Source organism: Populus euphratica, unplaced genomic scaffold (genome assembly GCF_000495115.2).
Source record: "Populus euphratica unplaced genomic scaffold, PopEup_1.0 scaffold51.1, whole genome shotgun sequence".
Lineage (NCBI taxonomy): Eukaryota > Viridiplantae > Streptophyta > Magnoliopsida > Malpighiales > Salicaceae > Populus > Populus euphratica.
Genome location: NW_011499932.1, coordinates 194,187 through 221,464, shown reverse-complemented (window position 1 = coordinate 221,464; position 27,278 = coordinate 194,187). Strand labels below are relative to the sequence as shown.

The 27,278-nt window shown below is 29.8% G+C and overlaps 2 protein-coding genes across 10 annotated transcripts; both read right to left on the bottom strand.

Annotated features, from left to right (window-relative positions):
- On the bottom strand, window positions 1–16,712 carry LOC105136104 (60S ribosomal protein L39). 3 transcript variants are annotated; one of them, XM_011041300.1, is made up of 4 exons: window positions 16,602–16,712; window positions 16,399–16,502; window positions 16,261–16,310; window positions 1–22 (listed from the first exon to the last, which is right to left on the bottom strand). In XM_011041300.1, exons 1-3 carry the CDS (start codon window positions 16,602–16,604, stop codon window positions 16,262–16,264), a joined length of 156 nt encoding a protein of 51 aa, XP_011039602.1. In that variant the 5' UTR covers window positions 16,605–16,712; the 3' UTR covers window positions 1–22; window position 16,261. The 3 variants fall into 3 exon arrangements, with proteins under 3 accessions (XP_011039602.1, XP_011039601.1, XP_011039599.1); XM_011041299.1 differs by lacking the exon at window positions 1–22 and adding an exon at window positions 15,247–15,326; XM_011041297.1 differs by lacking the exon at window positions 1–22 and having other exon boundaries at window positions 16,107–16,310.
- On the bottom strand, window positions 15,243–27,037 carry LOC105136105 (60S ribosomal protein L39). Of its 7 annotated transcripts, none has more exons than XR_844298.1 (5): window positions 26,953–27,037; window positions 26,757–26,860; window positions 26,616–26,665; window positions 26,247–26,296; window positions 15,246–15,326 (listed from the first exon to the last, which is right to left on the bottom strand). XR_844298.1 is itself a non-coding variant. In XM_011041302.1 (4 exons), exons 1-3 carry the CDS (start codon window positions 26,953–26,955, stop codon window positions 26,617–26,619), a joined length of 156 nt encoding a protein of 51 aa, XP_011039604.1. In that variant the 5' UTR covers window positions 26,956–27,037; the 3' UTR covers window positions 15,243–15,326; window position 26,616. The 7 variants fall into 7 exon arrangements, 5 of the variants coding, with proteins under 5 accessions (XP_011039604.1, XP_011039606.1, XP_011039607.1 ...); XR_844299.1 differs by lacking the exon at window positions 15,246–15,326 and adding an exon at window positions 25,369–25,642; XM_011041302.1 differs by lacking the exon at window positions 26,247–26,296 and having other exon boundaries at window positions 15,243–15,326.
- Between the last annotated feature and the right edge of the window lie 241 nt (window positions 27,038–27,278).

Here is a 27,278-nt window from a genome sequence, read left to right as displayed (position 1 = left end):
GCACAAGTGAATCTTCAGAAAACTGCATCAAACTGCAGAACAGACTGCCACTAGATCATTAATGGTGCCTAGCTATGCAAGGTCAGATGGCTTGTGCCATCAAAGGGTACAGAATTAGATGAAATAAGAACCACTGAATTTGGAGATTGGCAACACGTTTATCAACAGGTTTTAAACCAAGTATTACAACTTGAAAATTAAATTCATGGTCGTGAAAATACAAGCTAAGTCAGACTTCAACTGTCTTCTAGAATCCATGATTAAGGGGGATTGCATTTAGCAACTTGACCACAAGCTATGATCAGCATCAGAAAATATGTTGAGGGCGAGGAATTTTGTTCAAAAATCAAATGAAAAGAAGACTACGATTCTAGAAAAGAACATCAAGCTGAAAATCAGACATGTAAACATTTTACAAAAGAAACAAAGAACCTCGTTTGAAGATGCAAGGTTGAATCGCAACAGAACCTTATGCAGCAACCCTAGAGTGCTGCTATTATGGCTTCTATACATGGGTTTCTTGGTGGTTTTGGGTTGCCCAGATGTGAAGTTTATAAGGGTTTGGGCTGTTGACCTTTTGGGCTGATGTATCGAGTGGGCACCCATGTTCTAACTATTGGGCCTAGTGGGATTGGGCCACTCACTGCTGAAGATCAAGCTCGAAGCCGCTGATGAAAGCAAGCGTGCAAGAGTAACAAAATATGTTGCAAGCAAAGCTTAGAAATTGATATTGCAATATTTAGTGATCGCTTTATTTCCAGGTTCAATACTCAAATCAATTTCTATATATACATATATATATATAATTTTTTTTTTATAATTTATTTTGAGTTTTGAATTTTGATGACTAAGAAAGTAATACGCATTTTGAGATAATATCATATTATTATTTCTAGATAGAAGATATAAGAAAAATTGGGATAAAGAGAACACGTTCTATTGTCTTTTCTAGTTAAAAAAAAAATAGAAATTCACTTTAAATTGTAAAAGAAAAAAATTATTTTATGTGTCTCTCTCTCGTCAAATTCAATATTACGTAATGTTTAGTTTGCCTTTTCTTGGCCTAGGACTAGCACAAAAGATCGAATGTCAAAATCTTTATTGCCATGAACTTCAGGTTTAATCTATTAAAATGCTAAAGAGATATCAATTAGTAATCACAGAATGTGTATTTTCACTTCTTTAACATATTTAGACATTCCAATTGCTCACATAGCCCCGATCATCTGCCGGTCCAATTTAACTTGAAGTTAGAAACTTACAATGCAGACTTAGTTAATTATAAAACGAATAATTTGATTGACCGATTGCTTTAGTGTTTCCAGTTATTATTATATTTGGTGGTTGACGCAGCAATTTTTTTTTTTAAGAAAAGAAAAATAATAATTTTATTTATATGTGGAGCGAGACTAGATAATAATTTATTTAAATTTATAGTTTTAAAATCTAGTCTAGACAGGTAAGTTGATCCAAAATCTGACTGATTTAATATTAAAACTAGGTTGGATTTAAAAAAATCAACCAAGAATTTAATCTAATATTTATTTATTATGTGTTTCTTGTTTTTTTTGTACGGGTCAAACCATTTAACACTTAACTTGAATATTATATCAGGTCGATCACTAGATTAAATTTAAAAACTTTGTACGGGTCAAACCATTTAACACTTAACTTGAATATTATATCAGGTCCATCACTAGATTAAATTTAAAAACTATATTTGAATTAGTTAAAAAATTATATTCTATGTGAAAGATCAAGTGTAGAATATATTTGAATTAGTTAAAAAATTATATTCCATGTGAAAGATCAAGAATTAAAGTGTAGAGAAAACAAAATAACAAAAAATTTAATATGAAATGAGATGTGAAATTATCAGTTTTTTTTATGTTCTTTAAAAATTTAATTTTTTTATTAGAAATTATTTTTTTATTTAATAACAAAAAATTTAATATGAAATGAGATATGAAATTATCAGTTTTTTTATGTTTTTTAAAAATTTAATTTTTTTATTAGAAATTATTTTTTTATTTTTTTGAATTATTTTAATGTATTAATTTTAACAATAATTTTTTAAAAATAAAAATATTATTTTAATATATTTTTAAATAAAAAATATTTTAAATATAGAAAATCCATCCGTGTGGTGGCTTCAAGAGTACATAAGTGCCAGCTAGTGAGGAGCGTGTGGCAGCCCCTCCCACCTCCCGTGTCAGCTTTCTTTAATTATGGTTGACTATGGTATCTCATTTCAAGTTATGGTGTTGCTACGAGCCTATCACAGCTCACTCTTTCTTACTGGTTTTTTCTCTGTTATATTGAAACGCACTATAAAATAGATTTTTTTGCAACTGATTATAAGGGAATGTTTGAGAATGTTTTTTTTTATATAATTTTAATTAAAAATTATTTCTTAAAAATATCATGTAAATTTACATGAGGTACTGTTGGAAGCTATGGTGATAATGCTGGTTTATCCCTTTCAAAAATCTTGAAAGCTTGATTCTAGTTTAATTGTTTTCTTAAAAAAACTTAGTTAGGTAAAATAGAAATAATGAGATTTCAATTTTTTGCTATTTTAATTTTAATTGTAATGAATATTAAAAATAATAAAGAATCATTTTACTCAAAAATTTAAACTATTAATTAAAATTTTAATATATAATTTATATTATTTTTTAATATTTATTTTAAGTAAAAAAAATTGGGTCTAAAACTTACACAAATCTATATTATCTTATTTTTAATTTTTATAAAATAAAATATAAGTGATGAGGTTTAAACTTGTAACCGCTTGATCATTATCTATTTTATCCAATTAGATACTAAAACATGAGTTATATTATTTTTTAAAATAGATATAAAAAAATAAATATAAATTTATAACTATTTCATAAAATTGTGGATTTTTTAAATTAATTTATTGGGTTAGTTTAATATTTATAAATTCAAGATATTTTTTATTTTTTTAAGGTAATAATTTTTGCATGGTCAATTTTTCACGCTCCAAGGCTCCACGTCTTCAATGAGTGAAGAGAATCTTACTTCTCGGCGCATTAAGCGAACACACCCACTCATGATGCCATGGATAATTCTTTTTCCCCAAAATGGTTTGATCTGACATGAACAGATTTTCCTATGCTTTAACTATAGAGACGTGAACGAATTTTGATTGAAGGTCTTAGAGGACAACGATGGACAGGTTTGCCTTTTTTACTCCCTGAGAATAACAAAGGGATCAACGATGGATTGATTTGCTTTATGTGATGGTATTATAATTTTTAATAAATATCTTAATATTTTATTATTATTTAATTTTAAAAATATTTATTTCTAATATTATATTATTAAATATAAAATAATTGAGAATATAATTGTTAAATATAATAAGATTTATAATTCAATTTATAAATTTAATAAATTAAATTATAAAATTTAAGTATGTCTTAATATTATAGAACAATAACTTTTAAAAAATTTATTAGAATAAAATTATATTTTTTACTGGTTATTTTATTGTTTTTAGATTTACCTAATCAACTAAATAAATTAAAATTATAATTTTAAATAAATATTTTAATATTTAATTACTACTTAAATTTTAAAGTGTTTATTTCTATTATCATCATTATGCCTATTATCTCTGTTAGCTGTGTATAGAATGATCCGAGCTGAAACATGAAGAATTAACATGCTCTGTGGTCTGTTGAGTTGGTGGGCGGTCACAATCAAACCAGATTCTGTTCGGTACATAGTCCAAAACCACCGGCTGTTTGATGGAAATACGTGGGAAGTGTCCGTCAGAAATGCGTCATTGCATGTCTTTCACTGTCAGAAGCATGCAGTATGCTGGCATGTTAAGATTAGGCACTAAAATGCTCTACAGGCTTAAGCGTAGGTGGTAAATAGTTCCTTTTTATTTTTCTTAAAATTCTCATTCTTAAGAAAATAAATCTTATGAATACACCGATCTAATAAAAGAAATTTAGACTTAATCTCCAAATAAAAAAATAATGTAAAATAAAAAACCAAAAAAGAAAAAGAAAAACCTGCCAAGGGATGTTACAATCCAAGATAAAATACTCAAGAGATCTAATAACGTTCTAAAAAATTATTTTGGTTTTATGTAAACAATGTATAGTATATGGTAAAATCATAGCCATTCATTTTTAATTTAAAATTTAAAAATTCCTTCAGCATTTGTAAGGATCCAATATTTCAATAAACAAAATGATACTTGCATTATTAACATCCAAAATCAACAAACCAACACCAATTAGGGAAAGAAGTAATTAGTAATTAATGATCATTAATTTGCATACAAATGCATTCGTTATATCAACTCTTCTAGCCACATTCTCTAGCGCTTAATAGTTTCCACTACCATCGTCAACATGACCCCTGAAATTTGTATGTAAACTAAAAAGAAAGAACATGGTCAGTCTAAATCCAGAGAGATCACAAGATCGTCAGAAATTAAAAAAAAATTATAAAACAAAACTCAAATATAATCAATATTGATAAGAGCTACAAGAAGGAAGGGAGAGTGTTTCTATGAAAGAAACATATCTCTTTTTGTATGCTCTACAATTTCTCTATAAAGAAAAATATTAATGCGGTAAAAACATAACCATTTAACATGATTTAACGACAAATCACAAAATTTAAAAGAATAGAATTATTAAAAAGTAGAAAAAAAAACATGCCTTCTTTTCCTTAAAAACGTACCGTGGACAATATACATGAAACAGGCATCACTTAGGTGGTTTGCATGAATAGGACGGTTACTTTGTGTAGAATACATGCTGCTTGCTTGAGATTTTGGTTGCCTGGTTGCAATCACAAGAGTAACACTGGCAGCAAGGATCAGAAATAAAAGTACAGTGAATTTTGACACAAGAAAGAGAGGTCTCTTGAAGATACTCGTCATGCTTTCAGAGAAGGATATGAAATATATTTAGAGAGCAAGGATTTATATCGAGTTTCAAGACTGCCAAGGAATTTTGTAACAGAGGTGGTTGCTGCTAAAGCCCTTGGCGAACCGAAGGACTGAGAATTACATAAATAGTCCAAAATCGCCATGTGATTAAAAGGCCGTTTGGTTAAGAAAAAAACAAGATTTATTGTTCACGCATACCACGTTATTTTTACATTAAAGCAATGAATTCTTAGTTGCTAATTAAATACAATTATATAATTAGCATAAACAATATAACATGCTGCACTATTTTAGTATGCTACACTGTTTTAGTTGGACCAATTCTACCATATCAGGTCCGACTCAAAGCTTAATATGTATTAAACCGGTCCAATTTAGTAAAATACAAATTATTTTTAATTTTTTAATTGTATTTTATTAACAAAACTAATATTTAACATTATTTAACGACACAACATAAATTAGACAGAGATCGCTTGATAATGTAGCATTTGCAAAATTTTATCGTAATTTTAATTTTGTTTCTAATTATATTTTATTTGATGTTGTCGTGTGCTTAAAAAACTAAAAAAACTGTAGTTTTTGTCAGATATATTTCATATATGATGAATTGTAAATAGTTTAATGAAATAATAAAAAATATTTTATATAAAATATTATTTATTTCATGATATAATAACAATAGTTAAATCTATAATATTTAAATTAAAAACCATTAATATTAATATATATATTTTAAAATTATTTTATAATCTCAATTTCAAAAGCATTATTAACCAAATATATAAAACTACTTTTTATTCAATCTCAATTTCAACTATATTTTTAACTAAATATACATAAATACTAAATCTACCTCAATCAAAAATACTTTTTATAAAATAATTTTTTTCAAACCACGATATCAAACATTATCAAACCTTCTAGCTTCTACGTACTTACCTTCCACTCCAGATGGTGCAATATGCCATTGGTCATCTAAAGAACCATTAGTTGCTACAATTTACCAACAACATTTATCCATGAAATTACATTAAATTAAAATTAATACTAAAACTAAAATGATAAATACTGTTTAAAATGAACGTGCTTTGCTCTCTCAATCAATGAATCGCTAATCAAACCTTATACAAAAAAGAGAAATTATTTTTAATAGAAGTTAATCCCATGCTAATCTCAGACCCTGGAAAAGTTGACATTAACAAGTTACGTAATTTAAGAGTGTTCTCACGAGTCATCTTTGAGACTAGATGCAATGCCTGCATAATAGCATAGATATATAAATATATCTATGTGCAATTCATAACATTTTTAAAGAAAAAACTATAAAATTAAATTCTTAACCAACTTAATATTAAAAAAATAAAATCGATAAGGATAATTTTAGAAAAAATCATTAAAAAAAAAGAAATAACCAAACAAAGAAACACTGTAGTAATTTATAGTGTATCATGAGGAAATCTAAAGTTGCAATTATCAACCAACTCAATATTAAAAATAATAAAATTGATAAAAAGTTTTTTTAAAAAAATCATAACAAAAAAATTATATAAGGGAACACTGTAGCAATCCACAATGTTTTAAAGAAAAAGGTACGAAGCTAAATTTTCAACCAGTTCAATATAAAAAAAATAAAATCAACAAAGATAATTTAAAAAAAAAATCATAAAAAAGAAAAAAAACTATGGGAAAACACTGTAGCAATCTACAATATTTAAAAAAAACTATAAAATTAAATTTTTAACTAACTCAATATTAAAAATTAAAATTGACAAAAATAATTTTGGAAAAAAACACAAAAAAAAACAAGAAGAAGAAGACAATTTTTAAAAAAAAAAAAAAAAAAAAAACATGTGGGAAAAATTAAAGTTAAATTCTCAACCACCTCAATACTAAAATTAATTAGGAAAACACTATAGCAATCTATAGTGTTTTGTGAGAAAATATACATTTATAATTCTCAACTAGTTCAATATTAAAAAAAAAATTAACAAAGATAATTTTAAAAAATATCAAAAAAACTGAACGGAAAAAAAATCTTACAGGAAAATACTGGAATCTATAGTATTTTATGAAAAAATCTATAATTATAATTTTCAACCAGCTCAATATTACAAACAATAAAATTGATAAAGATAATTGTTTTTTAAAAAAAATATTTTCCAAAAGTAAACATAATAATCATGTGATATTTTAATTTATTTTGAGGTAAAAATAAAACCTGGATCTGCCATGTAGAACATAATAATCATGTGATATCTTAAAACGATCCTTCTTGCAAAGTACTCAACATTAAATAAATAATCATGTATATTGACTATTTCCTTAATTTAATGAAGATTAATGACAACCATAGGTAGTTATTAAAGTTGTTGGTCGTCAATAAATTAAGCTACAGTCCCAATCTAGCTGGATGTGACGAGCTCCACAAAGAAGATTAAAATTTAAGAACCTTCAATATTGTATACAATCTCTCCTAAAAAATAGATAATATTTTTAAATTGATTCCGGTTTTAAGTAAACAATATATAGTATGTGGTAAAATCATAGCAGTTCATTCTTTATATAAAAATTAAGAGTTCCTTCAACATATGAGGATCTAATATTTCAAAATCCAAATAATCATTATAGTTGTTTTAGTTAGATCATATTTATTTTTGTGCTTCAAACTGTGTTTGAATATATTTTAAAAGTGTATTTTGATTTAAAAAATAATTAAAATATTTTTTAATAGTTTTAATATGATAGGATTGAAAATAAAAAAATTATTTTCATATATTTTAAACAAAAAATATTTTTAAAAACATCGCATAACATAATTCAAAACACATTTATTATAATTCAATAGTCAACCTATATATTTAAGTACCGGTAACTTCCAAAACTGTCAAACCAACGCGAATTCAGAAAATAAATATTCATTAATGGTCATTAATTTGCATACAAAAGGACAAGGACTCCTTAAATCGACTCTCGTTGGCACACTCTTTATCGCTCACTTGTGCTATTACTTCCCACTTCCATCATGAATATGATCCCTGAAATTTATATATAAATTAAAGAAACAAAAACATGGTTAGTTTATGTATGTTTAGTAATGCGACATGAGTGTTTTTTAATTAAAAATTTATTAAAATATTATTTTTAGATTATTTGTAGTTTTTAATATTAACACATTAAAATATATAAAAAAACATCAGTTTAATATTATTTTTAGGTAAAAAACAGTTTGAGAAACAAATTAAATAATAAAAACAAACACTAATTAAATCCAAACCTAGTGAGAGATCAAAAGATCGTCAAAAATTAAAAAAAAATTAATTATAAAACAAGACTCAAATATTTTGTAATTGATAAAAGGTACAGGAAGAAGAAAGGGAGGTGATTTCTATTAAATTAAGAGTGAAGAAAAGATTATATGAACACCTCTTTTTCTATTTAGTCAATAGTTTCTGTATGAAAAAAATATTATGTGGTTAAAACACAACCATTTAACATGATTTAACAACAAACCACAAGATTTGAAAGAAGAAGATTATCAAAGAGTAAAAAACAAAAAAAATAGACTAAAAAATAATTTTTTAAAAAACATATGTACCATGTGTGTGTTGATGGACGATAAATATGAAACATGCATCACTTAGGAGGTTTACATTGGCCTGATCCAGGCAAGTAACTGCAAGGATTAGGGGCTGATGGCTGAACATAACGGTAACTTTGAGGAGAATACATGCTGCTTGCTCGGAATTTTGATTGCTTGGTTGCAATCACAAGAGCAACACTGGCAGCAAGGATTATCAGAAACAAAAGTATGGTGAATTTTGACCCAAGAAAGAGGGGTTTCTTGAAGATACTCCTATCTGTTTTTATTAGTTCCCGCAGAAAGGATGTGCAAATGAACTGAGGGCAGGGATTCTTTTATACGAGTTTCACAAGATGAATGGCAAAGAATTTGACGGTGCATTAATTCATTCACGTTTTGGCATGCAAAGTCCAAGGATTGCTGAAAGAATTTATTTCCACGTGCTATGGAATCCAACCCCCAATATTAATTTTTTTATAAAAAATTAGGTTTGACAAGGAAAAAAATAATAGATTTGATAGGAATGTTATAGGTTTCATATGGATGTGAACTAATAGAAAATTTAATAGGTTCGGTAGGGATGTCATTAATTTAAGAGGTTGGTGGCTGATGATAATACTATAATAAATGACACGAATTTTTGTCCATGGCAGCGACCAGTAAAGTTAAAGTTGTACACGGTCAACCGTCTAGGTGATCAAATGATAAGGATTTGAGATTAAAGAGTTTATTTTTTCTGTAATCTCAGGTTCGAGTCCTTGGTTGCTCATATGATGGCCATTGGAGACTTACATGGTCATTAACTTCAGGACCCGTGGGATTAGTCGTGGTACGCGCAAGCTGGCCCGGACACCCACGTTAATATAAAAAAAAAGTTGTATACGGTGGCAAGTAAAGTTCTGGTCTAGCGGTGGGAGGGGTTTGTCCCCTTCCTCCGCACCTGAGTTCGAACCTCACCATGTACGTCTGTCACCCCCGTGGTGCCTTACCTGTTTACTGGACTTGCAGGATATTTAGTGTACCGTGAAGATTAGTCGTGGTGCGTGTAAACTAGCTCGGATACCCCATGTAAATAAAAAAAAAGTTATATACAATGATATCTGAAAAAAAGTTGTAGACAAATTTAATAATTGTGGTATGTAAGCTGACTGCGCATCCACATTATTTTAAAAAAGTTGTACAAGTTGTACACGGTGGGGTACTTGGTAGTTGGTAGGGTTAAAGGTATCTGCATGCGTTTCAACTTCCGCGTAAGAAAAGGAACGTCATTATGATGTCGATCCTCCGAAAAGATATGTGATCAGCATGAGAGGTGGCGTTAGATACAGCTTGCAATGGCAGTGGATAATAGCCTGTCTAAAGAGGCACGCTGGATAGATTCTTTCAAATGGTAATATATTCGAGGGCCGCTTTGCTTATAATCTGTCAAAACTGAAGACTACCGTCAGATTTTTGTTTTTTTCCTTATCGCCCAGGAAAGTTGATAACGTCATGTCTCTCTCTCTGGTATGATGATTTTCTAGCCACATTTATAGAAGGCGGGTGCGAAACGGTAACCGGCTAGTCACGCCAAAGAAAGGAAATTTTTTTGAACAAATAGAAGTTTATATTGGTTAGACATAAAACAAAAGAGTTGATGGGCTCGGCCGACATTGAAGCTTGAATAATTTTAAAATTTCAATTTTATGATTATATGGTCACGCAACCCATATGTAAAAACATCAATTCCCGAAAAGCCAAGTAAATCAGATTTGATAGGAGTGTAACATAAAAATAACTTGTACCTAGGCACCAACACTATTGAAAATGGAAACCCCCACCCAATGAATATTGATCCACGAACGAGAAGTATAAGGATGACGCCACGAAGACAGTTGTTCTTCGAAAAGTCATTTTCAATTCTTTAGAGAACCAATGAAGGAAGATTATCCCACCAACACACAATAAGTGCAGCAAAGAAGTTTTATTGATCTGAAAATTGCGTAACCTTTACATGTTTGGGTTATGCCTTTATTTATACTAAATTTGAACTTAAAGAAACCCTAATGGACCTCCTTTAGGTAGACTTATATGAAGCCCACTTACAATTGATCCAAATAAGTAATAATAACCCAAAAACTAAGAAGAAAATTTTAAAAATACTAAAAATCCAAAAATACCATCCTACATAAGCTAGAATCAGATTTGTCACCCTTAAGAAGTCCCAAACAAAATTGGAAAAATCTGATTCGGAAAATTTATGGAATTCCTTGTTTAACTTGGACAAATAAGAAAACAAATTTCCTCCTTTGTTGCTGATTTAATTACTTTCCTTCCTAAGTGAGGAAAAGCATTAAATAGTCCTCCCCTCTTTAGGAATAAGATATGGCCAACTTCCTTACTTAGTTAGGAGAATAAATTGCTGACTCTTTATCCTTGTAGTATTAGAAAAAGACAAGCTTAACAAGGCTGGTATTGAGCCGGACACATCAACCCCTTGTTCCACATGAATTGAGCTCTTCTTAGACCTGAACTAGATGAATTAAAGGCTGTCCTTCATGCTCCTTAAATGTCCCAAGCCCCTGTAGGTCCATTTTATTCCATATGTTCTGAACAAGTCCATTCAATGCTTCTTTAAGCTTCTTAGCCCTGACTCTTGTGATTGGCCCAATTGGCACCTCCAATGAGTTGTTGGCATTATTACACTTGATACTAGACTGGGTGGGCGAGCCCTAATCACAAGGGGGAGAAAGGCGAAGATCCCTTCATCCTCTAACAACAAGCAGAGTCGACATTGAAAGGTAATTTTATTCCTTTTTAATTCACACGGGAATGACTCTAGTTCTAGTCCCAGCGTGGCTTAAAATAGTAAAATACGTAGGAAGCTATTGCCTTTCTTGAGTCTAACTCATAATACTAGTTACCATAAACTTCTCTTGCAAAATAAAATCTTTCGTTGTAGTCTTATACATTCTCTTAATAATATCCTCGTATTTAGAAAAAAACAATCTTTATAACCTGTAGTTTATCCATATTTTTAATATTTTTATCTATTTTTTCTACCAAAATCTTCTCATTTAAAACAATTTTTTTTATTTCTTTTTACACATTCTTGAAAATACATTTAAATCAAGTCATAGCTAAATATATTATAGTATCGAGACAAACTACATGAAAAAATAAATAAAAAAATTATTATTTAGTTTTATTATAACTAAAAATCCTAACTGGTTATAGAAAAGAATAGGGGCATGAGCATCGCATATTCTCTAATGATTTTCATATTTCTTAAAGCTCATTTAGCTTAGATTTGTGTCGAGGTTGGACATGATGAAGTGCATGGTAAATAAAAAAATGTAATTTTCTTAAATTTTAAGATTAAATCTATTTACTGTTTTGCAAAATAGGTTATCAAGATGTTTAAATAGTGACTAAATTAACATAAATAATTAAACAAATCAAATTAAAATAAAAAAAAATAACCAAGAAAGGAATATTCAAAAAAATGATTAGAAATATCTAAAATAATATATTTTGAGTCTAATTTAAGCAAGTTCCCAATCTTAATTGATTACAGCTAGTTGATTCATTAAATACCTAGGAAAGTAGATATTGCTATGTTATTAGGTGCTACATTGAAAAATAAAAACATGATAATTAATTATTATATCATGTTAATAATAATTTCAAACAGTAATTGATTAAATAATAATATTTTATAACATAACTAATAAGATCTATGGTATGCTAAAAAAATCATGGGAAATATATTTTATTTATATTAAACTTTTGATTTAACAACCCTCCATTTTTCCCCTATTAAAGCAATAAAGACAAGTTGCCAAAATATCTCTTCTCGTGAATACTGTTCATGGTGTTCAAGGGCGGTGGGGCTTAATTCTGGTCTTGGTGCAATGTCTTTCAAGAACAATGAAACATCTCCAGCTCTTTCCATATAGGCTACAGTTTCTTTGTGAAGAAAACTACATCTAATAAAGTTATAGAAAATTATTCTGGCTTCAAGTAAACAATATATAGTATATGGTAAATTAAATCATAGCCATTTTTTTAAATTTAAAAATTAATAATTCCTTCAACGTAAGTGAGGGTCCAACATTTCAAAATTCAAATAACCGTCCAAACTAATCTCAAAACCAACAAGATATTAGGGAAATGGTCATTATTTTGCATACAAAAGGACAAATTAAATCAACTCTCCTTGCCACACTCTCCAGCACCCTTACGTGCTCATAATTTCCACTTCCACAATCAATATGATCCCTGAAATTTATATATAAATTAAAGAAAAAAAACATGGTCAGTCTAAGTAAAGAGAGAGATCACAAAGATCGTCAGAAATTATAAGAACAAATATTAATTATAAAACAAAACTCAAATATAATCTATATTCATAGAGGGTTCAAGAAGGAAGGGAGGTGATTTCTATTAAAGAGAGAAGATAAGATGAAAGAACAATATCTCTTTCTATATATATAGTCTATAGTTTCTTTATAAAGAAAAATATTAATGTGGTAAAACGTAATCTAATGACAGATTGCATGATCTGAAAGAAGAAAAATATTAGAAATAAAAAAAAAACTTAAAAATATACATATATATATATATATATTTATCTCTTTTTTCAAGAAAAAAAACCTTACCATGTGTTGATGGACGATATGATAGAAGTTCGAAGAAAGAAGGTGCAAGAAAAATTAATTATAAAACAAAACTCAAATATAGTTTATATTGATAGAGGGTGCAAGAAGGAAGGGAGGTCATTTCTATTAAAGGGAGAAGATAAGATGAAAGAAAATTCTCTCTTTCTATGTTCATAGTCTATAGTTTCTCTATAAAGAAAAATATTAATGTGGTAAAAACATAATCTAACGATAAATTGCACAATCTGAAAGAAGAAAAATATGAGAAATTAAAAAAAAAACTTAAAAATATAAATACATACATATCTCTCTTTTTTTTCAAAAAAAAAAACCTTACCATGTGTTGATGGACGATATGATAGAAGGTGGAAGGTGCAAGAAAAATTAATTATAAAACAAAACTAAAAAATAGTCTATATTGATAGAAGATGCAAGAAGGAAGGTGGCTGATTTCTATTAAAGAGAGAAGATAAGATGAAAGAAAAATCTCTCTTTCTATATAGTCTATAGTTTCTCTATGAAGAAAAATATTAATGTGGTAAAAACATAACCATTTAATATGATCTAACAACAGATTGCAAGATCTGAAAGAAGAAAATTATTAGAAATTGAAAAAAAAAAAAAACCTTACCATGTGTTGATGGACTATAGCGTGCATCACTTAGGCGGTTTGCAGTGGCCTGATCCCGGTATGAAACTGCAAGGATTAGGACCTGATGGCTGAACGGGACGGTTTCTTTGTGGAAAATACATGCTGCTGGCTCGAAATCCTGGTTGTTTGGTTGAATTCACAAGAGTAGCACTAGCTGCAAGGATTATAAATAAAAGTATGGTGAATTTAGACATAGAAAAGAGAGGTTTCTTGAAGATACAGATCATGGTTTTGATCATTAATTAGCTGAAGATAAAGAGAAAAGGAGGCCGGAGGGGGCGGGCGCGGGGCGGGGGAAGAGAAGAGTTTTGTGTTGTCGTTGTTTTTTATGTTTTCTAGGGGTGTTTTTAAAGTGCTTGGGTGGTCGGCGTAGTGCTCTCCTCCTTGGAAAGCTCCACGCGCATTGCCTCTATGGGGAAAGTCATGAAAAACTACACCCCGGACAAAATTTTATTAATTAATGGCATTATAGATACTATTGGATATATTATTAATTACATAATAATGTAAAGAATAAAGATAAAAATAAAAGTAACTTTGCACTTTATTCTTGTCAAAACAGTCAAAACCTACACTATCATTGAGAGGGAGATCAAGGAGGCTTGATTTGAGGTTAATTTTTTTATATATATAATTAATTTCAGGCTTGTTCTCTATTCATATCTTTAAATTGAGGTTTTGCATTGATATTAGAGTTGTTGAAAAAGATTTAGGAATTAAAATTTTTATAATATTTAATTTTTAACCATCTTTAAAGAACAGATGTTATAATAATAAAGTCTTGGACTGATAGAAAACTATTAGAATTAAAAGTAAGATTAAGAAATTAGAAAAAGAGATAGTAACTCTAGGCCACCATAACTTGGCCTTCTAACGAGTGTTATGATTGAATTTTGGTATATAGATAAGCAAAAACAATTAATGGTATAATTGTGTCATATTAGTTATTTTATGAGCGATTTATTTTAAAGAAAAAAATATTAAAGAACTATTTCACCTAAAAAAATCTAAATTGTTATATAAAATCTTGTTACATCGGGTTTAATATCTATATATTCGTTTTTTGAAGCAATAATTTTTTCATGGTCAATTTTCATGTTCCAAACAGCCTTAAATGAGTAAAGAGAATCTCACTTCTCGGCCCAGTAAGAGAACACGCCCCCTCATGATGCTACCGAATTTTGATTGAAGATCTTATAGGTCAACGATGGACAGGTTTGCCATTTTAACTCACTGAGAACACTAAAGGGATCAGTTGTCTAGTCAGTGGCTTTTGGCATTCTTTTTTAACACTTTCTTTATTAATGTGTCCCATAGGCAACTCGTTAGGTTTTCCCTCTTCACTATTAACTGATATCTTATCAGTAGAAGGGGGGCAAAATACAAAGATTATAATTGCTCATCAGGGCCAGGAAAGACTCACAGAAATCCTCTGCAAATGAGATTCCCCTGGTGTGGATTTCGATACCAAGGAATAACGAACGTTGAATGCACAAGTGAATCTTCAGAAAACAGCATCAAATTGCAGTACAAATTACCACGAGTTCATTATATGGTACCTGGTCATGCAAGGTCAGATAGCTTATGCAGATGTAATAAGAACCCACTGAATTTGGAGATTGGCAACACGTTTATTAACAGGTAAAAAACCAAGCACCATAAGCAATCGCCAAATTACAATTAGAAAATTAAATTCATGATCATGAAAATACAAGCTATGGAAGATTTGAACTGTCTTCAAGACTCCATGACAAGGCAGACTGCATTTAGAAACTAGACCACAAGCTATGGTCAGAAGCAAAAAATATACCCTCGGACAAGAAATTTTGTTAAAAAACAAATGAAAAGAACACTACGATTCTAGAAAAGAAAATCACGATGAAAATAAGACATGTAAACATTATACAAAAGAACAGAGAACCTCCTTTGAACATGTAAAGTTGAATCGCAACTGAACTAAGGATTGCAAATCAACCTAAGGACAGCTATTGGACTAACTAATGTAATGCATCAAAGCAATTAAACAAGTCGATCCACTAAACCTAGCTTGGGCAATAATTGGTATTTAGAAGAAAACTAAAGACACTTAACTTCCATTACCTAAGCTAATAAATCTATGAAACAGCAAGGCTATTCCACCCTAATTAATAACACCTGAAACCTAATAAAACAGTAAGAGATACATTCAAATGCATACCAACGAACAAAATCAATTCAGCATTCCCAGCCGATAAAAGAACACTAACATTCGAATACTTGCAAGTTTAATGAAAATTGAAAATTAGTTAAGCAAATCAATACTTCAAACATAGCAAGATTTATCAGGTGGGACTCCCATGAGTTCCATAGAAAACAAAATCAAATCCTATTCTCTTCTTATCAAATCTCCAACGAATTACAACCGAATTTAATTAACAAATCCCGATATTCCAAGCACCTAAAACACCTTAGAATCCAAGCTTAGTTCTTCTCCAGTGCCTGCGCTTGGCGTTGTACCTAAAAAACCAAAAAAAACCACATTCAATAGCTTTAAAACTTGTCTTTTCTACAAGGCAAGCAAAAAAAACGTACACAAGAAAAAGACCTGATAGTGTTATCAGTTCTCATGCGAATCCAATGAGGGATAGGCCTGTTTTGCCTCATCTTCTTTGCTAGTTTCTTCTTGATCCTAAATGTCTTGTGTGACGGCTACAAATACCAACATACATCAAAAATCAAAATTTGAGCTTCAAATTTAAAACCCATCAGGACAGGATGGATCTAGGCATAGCGACTAGCGAGGGTTACCATTTTCGCTTGCTTCTGATCGGCTTCTGCTGCTACGGGGTCTGGTTACTGATGAAAAACCCTTACCCTAGAGTGTCGATATAAGGGCTTCTATACATGGGTTTCTTGGCGATTATGGGTTGCCCGGATGTGAAGTTTTTAATTTTTCGGCCTTTAATGTTTTGGGCTGTTATATTAAGTTGGGTACCCAAACTCTAGATATTGGGCTCAATGGAATTGGCCCACTCACCGCTTAAGATCAAGCTCGAAGCCATGGATGAAAGCAAGCGTGCAAGAGTACCAAAATAAGTTGCACGAAAGCAAGCCATAGGAATTGATATTGCAATACTTAGGTTGCGTAAAATGTTTTATAATATTTGACTTGAAAAACATTTTCTTATAAAATATTATTTCATATACTTTTAAATGTTTTCACTTGGAATATTTTTTTTCATAAAATATTTTAAACTTGAAATATTTTTTAATTATAATAATAAAAGAGATGACAATGATGAAATAATAAAAGTTAATGATAAAATAATAATGATTGTTAGATGATGATGATGATAATGAAGGAGGGTATCCTTAAGTGATTATGGTGGTAATAAAAATAGACATGGCGGGGGAGAAGATGAATAAAATAACTGGATGATATTGTTAATAAGTTATTATTTATAAAATATCTTACAGAATTTCATGAGCTAAAAAATATTTTTCAAACAAATGAATTAAACTTGAAGATTATTGTAAAATATATTTTATTGATTAATTTTCTTTAAAAATTTTACAGAAAATAATACATGAATATATCTTTTGAAAACAAATATAGAAAAATTAGAAAATATATTGTAAGTGAATTATTATTTGTAGAATATTTCATAGAACTTCATGAGCTAAAAAGTATTTTTCAAACAAATGAATTAAACTTGAAGATTGATTAGAAAATATTTTTTATTGAATAATTTTTTAAAAATATTTTATGGAAAATAATACATGAAAATATCTTTTGAAAAAAATATAGAAAAATAAAAAAATATTTTTTGTGAAATATTTTACTCAAAACCCTTAGTGATCGGTTGATTTCTTGGTTTTACTGTGAGTGTTATCAAATTAGTTTTAGTATGTATTATAAGATAATGTTTGATTACTATATAGTATAACTTCCTTCCGTGTAAAACTGTCAATTTGTAGACATATTGCTCAAACTATTTGAAACTATATAAATTAATAGGATTTATGGGTTGATTCAATAATTAATAAGGTTACATATATAGATGATAATGCGCATTAATTAATCCGGTGGCCTGAGAGACCTAATCGACTATCGTCTCTCAAATGATCTTGATCAAGATTTATAAATATAAGTGATCATATAAGGGATTGGTTTAGAACCATAGGATCTAAACACCTTTTTAGGTGACCATGTATAGGTTGCCGTCACTTAAAAATATATTCTGTCACCATTATCCCTTTAATAAATGCTGAAATAACAAACCCATACATCATATCTATATTCATTTTTTCAAGATCATCAGTGTTCTAGAAATCAGATTTGATAAAAGGAAATTTGTTTTTGTAATTGTATCCATGTCTGTGTATGTTTTAAAAGTTTATTTTATTGAAAAAAAATTTAAATTGATATTTTTTTAATATTTATAAAAAATTAATATATTTTTTAAAAAATGTATTTGAAAAGTCTGTAATCATTTGGCATTATAATTATACATAGTGATCGATCGACGCATCTTTTCATCACTACTCTACCCCTTTTCATTTGAGCTAGGTGATGCCGCGGACCTTCGACGAGCCTTCCCCATGGTTTATTGAGCTTGCCCTGCCAGGTTGAAAGAGTGAGAGAGAGAGAGGCTTTTTATGTGATTTTCTGAAAAGGTATTTCATGTGATTTTCTTTTCTGTTTTTGACCACCCGCAATAGAGAACGTAGATGGTAGATCTGTATTTTCCTATTTAATCATTCCTGCTCTGTATCAAAAGAAAAGGACCCTCCGTTTCATAACTAGTTAGTACAACTCCTCCCCTCCATTCAATCTTTAAGTATTCTGTAATGCATTAAATAATCATTCTTGTTTCAAAAACTAATTACTTAGCCCTCTTTGTTCGTTTTATGTTCTTTTCCATTTTTTTTATTTTTTATAAAGAAATGAAAAAAAAGAGTAGATATTATGGAAAGATAGATAGAAAAGAAGACATTTTATGAAATAAAATAATATTAAATGAAGGTCAGTCAACACTGGTTAAGAAATTAGATAATTAATTTTTGAAACAAGACTCGTTAATTTAATTCTCAAGATTAGGGGGGCTAATTACAACTTACTCCATATTAATAAATCATGCAATCACTTAGCATATGCTATCACTCCGTATTGCTGGAACTTATCAGGAAAGAGAGAGGTTTGGATTTTGAAACTGTGGATTTTTCTGAGTTCTAGTTGAGGGGTTGAAAGTGAATGTTGCAATCTTCTCGTTCGAGTGTCCTGGGGTTTATGGTAAAGGTGTGTATCCTGGTTATGCTGGGGATTTGCTAATGGACTCTGCAACTGGTGCTAACTATAATGCTCATGGTTTTAATGGAAGGAAATACATGCTTCCAGCTATATTTGATCCTTCAACTTCAACTAGTTCCACTTTAATTTGAGAGGGGGTCGCATTAGTGCATGAGACTACCGTGGAACTGTGAGAGAGATTATTCTTTGATTTAATCATTCTTTCATTCAATTATAATGAAATCAAATTTTATGCATATTTGAGTGTTGCCTGCTGAATATGATGATTCAGTACTAAATTGGCTTTTCTCTTACTCTAATTAAATTTAATTAATTGATTAGAGAAAGTAAAAGGACAGTTTTTTTTTGGAGTGGTGAATGGTAAAGAAAATGGAAGTGATGACGAAAAAAATTTTAATGATACTGAAATCATCAAAGTTTTAGGTATGTTAATTTTTATTTAATGAAATTTTATAAATATAATTGTATTATATTGTATTTTTTAGTTATTTAAATTATATATAAATTTTTATTTGAATTATGTATTTTAAGATGTTTGAATATTTATATATATTGTTTATTTTATTTTTATTTTAATTATGTTATATTGTTATTTATTAGTTAATTGGAATTGTTAATATATAATTAGTTAAAATATTTTACTGATTTAATTTTATAATTTAAATTTATATTATATATTTTGTATAGTGTTAAAAAAATATTTTTAACAACTATCTTATAAAAATTTGTTTTCGAGGGACCGAACCTCGTCTCGCATGGCTGCAAAAAGAAATGCGCTGTAGTTCTTTTTCTTTTTCTTCGCACCGATCTCCCAAAAACTTATCATAAAACCTAGTAATCTCTTCATTGAAATTCATCACTTGACGCTAATTAAGGTGTTACAACCTTGCCAAGCCTAACTTGTAGCAACTCGCATAAATTAACGCGTTTTGACAACACATATATCTTGATAAGCACAATTAACATCCATAATCCTTCTCTATAGAGTTTAAAGATTATAAAAACGAAGAAGCATTGAAATAAATTCATAGATAACATTGAATCCATACACATATATCATTCTTAAACCACCAATTGAATCCATTACTCCCTACAAGTTGGGATCAACAACATATATAGATAACCATCATTTATTCAATTCAGACGAATACTTGTTTATGATCCCCCTCTTATTGACCTTAATTAACATTTCCAATATTGAATTAATTTTCCTAGCTTCAGGGGCTTAGCCCATCATCGTCGGATAAAAGTTAAAGAAAGTAAAAGAAGAGATTATTCAGTCTTCATACTTCATTTTGTTGCTGCCTTGCTGAGAAAATTCTTAAATATATTAGATGAGCTTTTTTATTGGGGTAGTGCAGTGTATGGTATTGTGATTGTGGTTATTTTTTAGAATATTTTATATTTAAAAATATATTAAAATATTTATTTAATAAAATATTATTTTTTTATTGTGATTATGATTGTTTTTTAAAATGATATACACTTTAAAATATATTAAAATATTTTTTTAATAAAATACTATTTTTTTAATTTTAAACAATAAAAAAATTAAATTTTTGAAAAGTGCAGCATGACAGAAAAGACAGAGAGATCTTTATATAAATATATAATTCATCATAAAAATTATGTACAGCAGTCAGGATCGATATAATAATTGACTCCTGCTTCTTTTGGCAACCCATAACTTAGATATTGTGAAAAGAGGATATTTTTTGCTAGTCACTGCAATCAGAACTCTAATCTTTCTAATATACTGAAACTATATAATTTTATTTGTTTTGGGGCCAATTTTCCTCTTAAGCTTTCTTTATAAAATCCATTTTAAATTTGCTCCGTTTCTTTTCTGGACCTGAGCCCTCTATATTTTTTTAAAAAAAATTTGCCACCAGTTTTTTATCCTAGTTTTCATATTTATTAAGCCCTTTCTTGTTTGTTTGATGGATTGAATATCCACTTATCGTGTTTTATTTCAACTTATTTTTTTGACATGAAAGCCGTGAATGAATCTAGAAAAAAGATGCACGAGTTGACCTAGCCAAATTCAAATAATCTAGAGATTCACATACAATCCAGTTAATTTGCTTAAATTTAATTTAAACCTAATCAAATTAAAATCAAGAAAAAAAAAGTAATATTATTTTAAATAAAAATATAGATTTGAATCGATGACTTCGATTACAAATCGAGTCTGACAACTACTATATCCTAGTTTTGTCTCTCATCATCCTCGCGTTACCCCACAACTTTGTCATTCTTGGGAGATGTGTTTTCTCTTTAATTTCTCTCTGATTATTATGCCTATCATCTCTGAATAGAATATTGATATTAATTTTATATACATACAAAAAGCTTCAGAGTTAAAACATGAAGAATTACATGGCCTATGGTCCATTGAATTGGTGGGTGGCCACAATCAAACCAGATTTTGTTCTTAACTCATTGAAGAACTTTTTTTTTCCCATTAAAAATAACGTAACTTTGGCAAGCTAATTGTAATTTATCCTAACCATTATTAATTTTCTTCTTTCGCTTGAGTGGAAGAGTGTCTTGTATATAAAAGAGAGGTGATGTGGCGACAACCTTCGGTCAACTCCAGCAACTCCTGAAAGTTGTTTTCGAACCCCGAACATATTGAATTGTTATTTTGAAATAATTTATAATATGTTATTGATTTTTATACATTATTGTGATAAAATATTTGAATTGTTAGAGGTCATGTTGTTTGCATCAACCTTAAGGGTATAAAATCATCAAGATTATTTTTAAAGATACGATAAAGTTGAAATTAATACCCCCACTGAAAAATTAGGAGGACAAGTTTTAATAAGATTATTCAAGGGCTTAAAATGGAAATATATGTTTATTTATTGCGATATCTGGAGTACTGTTATTAATCAAGAAAGGGATGTACGTGATCATGTGTTTTTGGATTTCCCTTGTATGGTGGTATATTTGTTGTCTTTTATCAAGAATGGTATGATACTTAAATGAATCTTGTTTTTATATCAATTAATATAAAATCAAATTGATCTAATAAGAGAGTTTTAATAGATTTTTTCTTTTACTATAACTGTGATAAATTAAGAAAGTAAGATGGGGTGTCTCGCACAAAGTCCAAAACCAGCTGCGCTTTATGAAAACGAAGAGAAAAGAACACACACACATGCTATTCGCTAGATTCGTGAATCTATTCAAATACGTGGGAAGGGTTCACCAGAAACAAAATCATTGCGTATCTTTAACTGTCAGAAGCCTGGCGTCTTATCATTGTTATAATTATTCATGATGCTATCATTAAGCTGGTGTGATAAAATCTATTTAAGCTTCATTAATTTTAAACAACATGGTACTTGCATCGATAACATCCAAAATCAACAAACCAACACCAGTTAGGAAAAGAAATATTTATTAATGATCATTAATTTGCATACAAATTAAAGGATTCATTACATCAGCTCTCCTTGCCAAACTCTTTATGTCCACTTCCATCATCAACATGATCCCTGAAATTTGTATGTAAACTAAAGAGAACAAACATGGTCAGTCTAAATCCAGAGAGATCACAAGATCATCAGAATTTAAAAAAAAAATATAAATCAAAACTCAGATATAGTTTACATTAATAAGAGGTGCAATAAGGAAGGGAGAGTATTTCTATGTGGTAAAAACATAACCATTTAACATGATTTAACTACAAATCACAGGATTTGAAAGAAAAGAATTATCAAAAAGTAAGAAAGAAAATGTCTTTTTTCCCTTATAAAAAAACATACCGTGGACAATATACATGAAACATGCATCACTTAGGAGGTTTGCATTGGCCTGATCCAGGCAGGTAACTGCAGGGATTAGGTCCTGATGGCTGAACGGGACGGTTACTTTGTGGAGAGTACATGCTGCTTGCTCGGAATTTTGGTTGCTTGGTTGCAATCACAAGAGTAACACCGGCAGCAAGGATCAGCAACAAAAGTATACGAAAGAGAGGTCTCATGAAGATACTCATCATGGTTTTGATTATAACTTTCAGAGAAGGCTATGAAATACATCGAGAGAGAGAGCAAGGGTTTTTATACATGGATTTCCAATTCTGCCAAGGAATTTTGTGTTCTCACTTTAAGGCGGAAAAAAACACGTATTTATTGATATACCCAATTGTGCAGTGAAATTACATAAATAGTCAAATGAGGACATCTGATTTGTGGGAACGAAACCTATTAAAATGCTACAAACATATTAATTAATGTTTCCAGCTATTATTACATTTGTTGGTTGACGCAGCAACTTAATTTTTTTTTAAATAGAAAAGAAAAATAGCAATTTTACTTATACTCAGAGCAAGTTTGCTTGGACCAAACCTACAGGGTTGGGTTGGACACCAGCTCATTTGGATTGGTAATTTCCAATTCTGCCAAGGAATTTTGTATTGTCACTTAAAGGGAAAAAAACAGGTATTTACTGATATACCCCATTGTGCGGTGAAATTACATAAATAGTCAAATGAGGACATCTGGTTTGTGGGACCGAAACTTGTACAGTTGGTTGGTGCCTGGAATAATATAGAAGTGCCAGCCAGTGAAGTGAAGTGAGTAGTTGTGCTTGGGAACTTGGTAAAAATTATGTGTACTTGAATTTTGAAAAAAAAATTTCACGACGTCAGCAAGCTTTTTTTATTAGGCTGCATGAGTCTTAATCTCTCCAAAAGTTGTTTTTAATAAAATAGGAGAAATGAATTTACTGCTGATACATGCAACCTAAATGAAATATTAATACATCAATTATGGATTGGTTGTGGTTAATCTTACTGCTCTTGAGGCTGATGGGGAGCTAATTAATTTAGGATGCGTTAGTTTATGAGGCGAACACGTACTTACTTCAGAATGCTATTTTTAATAGATCAATAGACAAGTTTTTTAAAATATAAAAGTGGATCCTGATATGATATGAAATGTGAATCCATTCAGTTATAAATAATTGGATACTGATTATATAGATATGTGGCTCCTTTCTCCCTTAACTTGTTTGGAGAATAATATGAAAAAAACTAAATTAGTAGGTTAATCTAAGTTAATTTAAAATAAAATTATTAAAAAAAATCAAAATTTTTATAACCAGATTTTTTAAAGGAAAATTAGATTTTTTACATTTTAAAAAATAAATAAATAAAATATATAATTAACCAGATTTTCTATTATATTCTTTTTATTAATTAATGGAGTTATAAGTACTAGTGGATATATTATTAATTACATTATAATTTAGAGAATAAAAATAAAATAAAAGTAACTTGTACTTTATTTTTGTCAAAACAATCACAACCTACATAACATTGAGAGAGAGAGATCAAAGAGGTTCGCTTTAAGGTCAAAATTTTTGTCTTTCGTTTTGTTTTATTAATTCAAGGTGTGTTCTCTATTCATATCTTTAAATTGAGTTTTTGTATATATATTAAGATTATTAAAAAAAATTAGGAATTTAAATTTTTATAATATTTAATTTTAATCACTTTTAAAAAATAAATGTTATACTAATGAAGTCTTAGATTAATAAAAAATCATTAAAAGTAAAAGGAAAATTAATAAATTAGAAAAAGAGATGGTAACTCTTGCCATCTTAACTTGACCTTTTAATGATTTATGCTTTTAATGATTTATGCTGCAAGTTTTAAGTAAAAATGGTAACTCTTGCCATCTTAACTTGACCTTCTAACGATTTAAGCTGCAAGTTTTAAGTAAATTTTTTTTGGATTTAAAACTTGTACATATCCAAAAAAATATAATTAGTGAAATTTAAAATTATAATTGTTTGGTAAATAAAACTCTTATATCTTATTAAAAAATTATTTTATTTAAAAATTTAAACGATTAGATAAAATTTTAAAATATATATATAAAATTTATACCCATCACACACAAAGTTATGAGTTTCTTAAATTAACTCACTCGTGTTTAGTGTTCAAGTTATTTTGCGCTTCTTAGTTTTTTAAAGCAATAATTTTTTCTTGGTCAATTTGCATGCTCCAAAACTCAAAGTCTTCAATGAGTACAGAGAATCTTACTTCTCGTCCCAGTAAGAGAACACACCCACCCATGATGCCATGGATAATTCTTTCCCCAAAATGCTTCGATCTGACCTGACAGATTTTCCTAAGCACCTATGGAGATGTGACCAAATTTTGATTGAAGATCTTATAGGTCAACGATGGATAGGCTTGCCTTTTTAACTCACTGAGAATAAAGGAATCAAGTGGCTAGAGACAGTGGCTTTTGGCATTCTTTTTGAACACTTTCTTTTATTAATGTGTCCCATCATAAGCTATCCTTCATAAAGCCACAGGCAACTCGGTAGTTTTACCCTTTTTACTATTAACTAATTAGAAGACACCATTTTACCAGCACAAGGGAAAAAAGAGAGATTATAATAGCTCATCAGGGCCAGGAAGGACTCAGAGATATCCTCTGCAAATCAGATTCCCCTGGTGTGGATTTCGATGCCAAGGAATAACGAACGATGAATGTACGAATGAATCTTCAGAAAACTGCATCAAATTGCAGTACAAATGACCACCAGATCATTAAATGGTACCTGGCCATGCAAGGTCAGACGGCTTATGCCATCTAAGAGTACATGATTAGATGAAATAACCCACTGAATTTGGAGATTGGCAACACGTTTATTAACAGGTAAAAAACCAAGCACCATAAGCAATCGCCAAATTACAATTAGAAAATTAAATTCATGATCATGAAAATACAAGCTATGGAAGATTTGAACTGTCTTCAAGACTCCATGACAAGGCAGACTGCATTTAGAAACTAGACCACAAGCTATGGTCAGAAGCAGAAAATATAACCACGGACAAGAAATTTTGTTCAAAAATCAAATGAAAAGAAGACTACGATTCTAGAAAAGATAATCAAGCTGAAAATAAGGCATGTAAACATTATACAGAAAAACACAGAACCTCCTTTGAACATGTAAAGTTGAATCACAACTGAACCATCGATTGCAAATCAACCTAAGGACAGCTATTGGACTAACTAATGTAATGCATCAAGCAATTAAACAAGTCGATCCACTAAACCTAGCTTGGTCAATATTTGGTATTTGGAAGAAAACTAGAGGCACTTAACTTCCATTACCTGAGCTAATAAATCTGAGAAACAGCAAGGATATTGCACCCTAATAACACCTGAAACATAATAAAACAGTAAGCGAAACACATTCAAAAGTACAATAAAAAAGAATGGATTTCTCTTACCAACAAACAAAATAAATTCAGCATTCCCAGCCGATAAAAGAACACAAACATTCGAAAACTTGCAAGTTTCATCAAAATTGAAAATTACTTAAGCAAATCAATACTTCAAACATAGCAAGATTTATCAACTGGGACACCCATGAGTTCCGTAGAAAACAACATCAAGTCCTATTCTCTTCTTAATCAAATCTTCAACGAATTAAAACCCAATTAAATTAACAAATCCCAATATTCCAAACACCCAAAACACCTTAGAATCCAAGCTTGGTTCTTCTCCAGTGCCTGCGCTTGGCGTTGTACCTAAAAAACCAAAAAAACCCACATTCAATAGCTTTAAAACTTTTTTTTCTTTTCTATAAGGCAAGCAACAAAACTTAAACAAGAAAAAGACCTGATAGTGTTATCGGTTCTCATCCGAATCCAATGAGGGATAGGCCTGTTTTGCCTCATCTTCTTTGCTAGTTTCTTCTTGATCCTAAATGTCTTGTGTGACGGCTACAAATACCAACATACATCAAAAATCAAAATTTGAGCTTCAAATTTAAAACCCATCAGGAAAGGATGAATCTAGACATAACGAGGGTTACCATTTGCGCTTGCTTCTGATCGGCTTCTGCTGCTACGGGGTCTGGTTACTGATGAAAAACCCTTACCCTAGAGTGTCGATATAAGGGCTTCTATACATGGGTTTCTTGGCGATTATGGGTTGCCCGGATGTGAAGTTTTTAATTTTTCGGCCTTTAATGTTTTGGGCTGTTATATTAAGTTGGGTACCCAAACTCTAGATATTGGGCTCAATGGAATTGGCCCACTCACCGCTTAAGATCAAGCTCGAAGCCATGGATGAAAGCAAGCGTGCAAGAGTACCAAAATAAGTAGCAAGCACCCAAGCCATTGGAATTGATATTGCAAT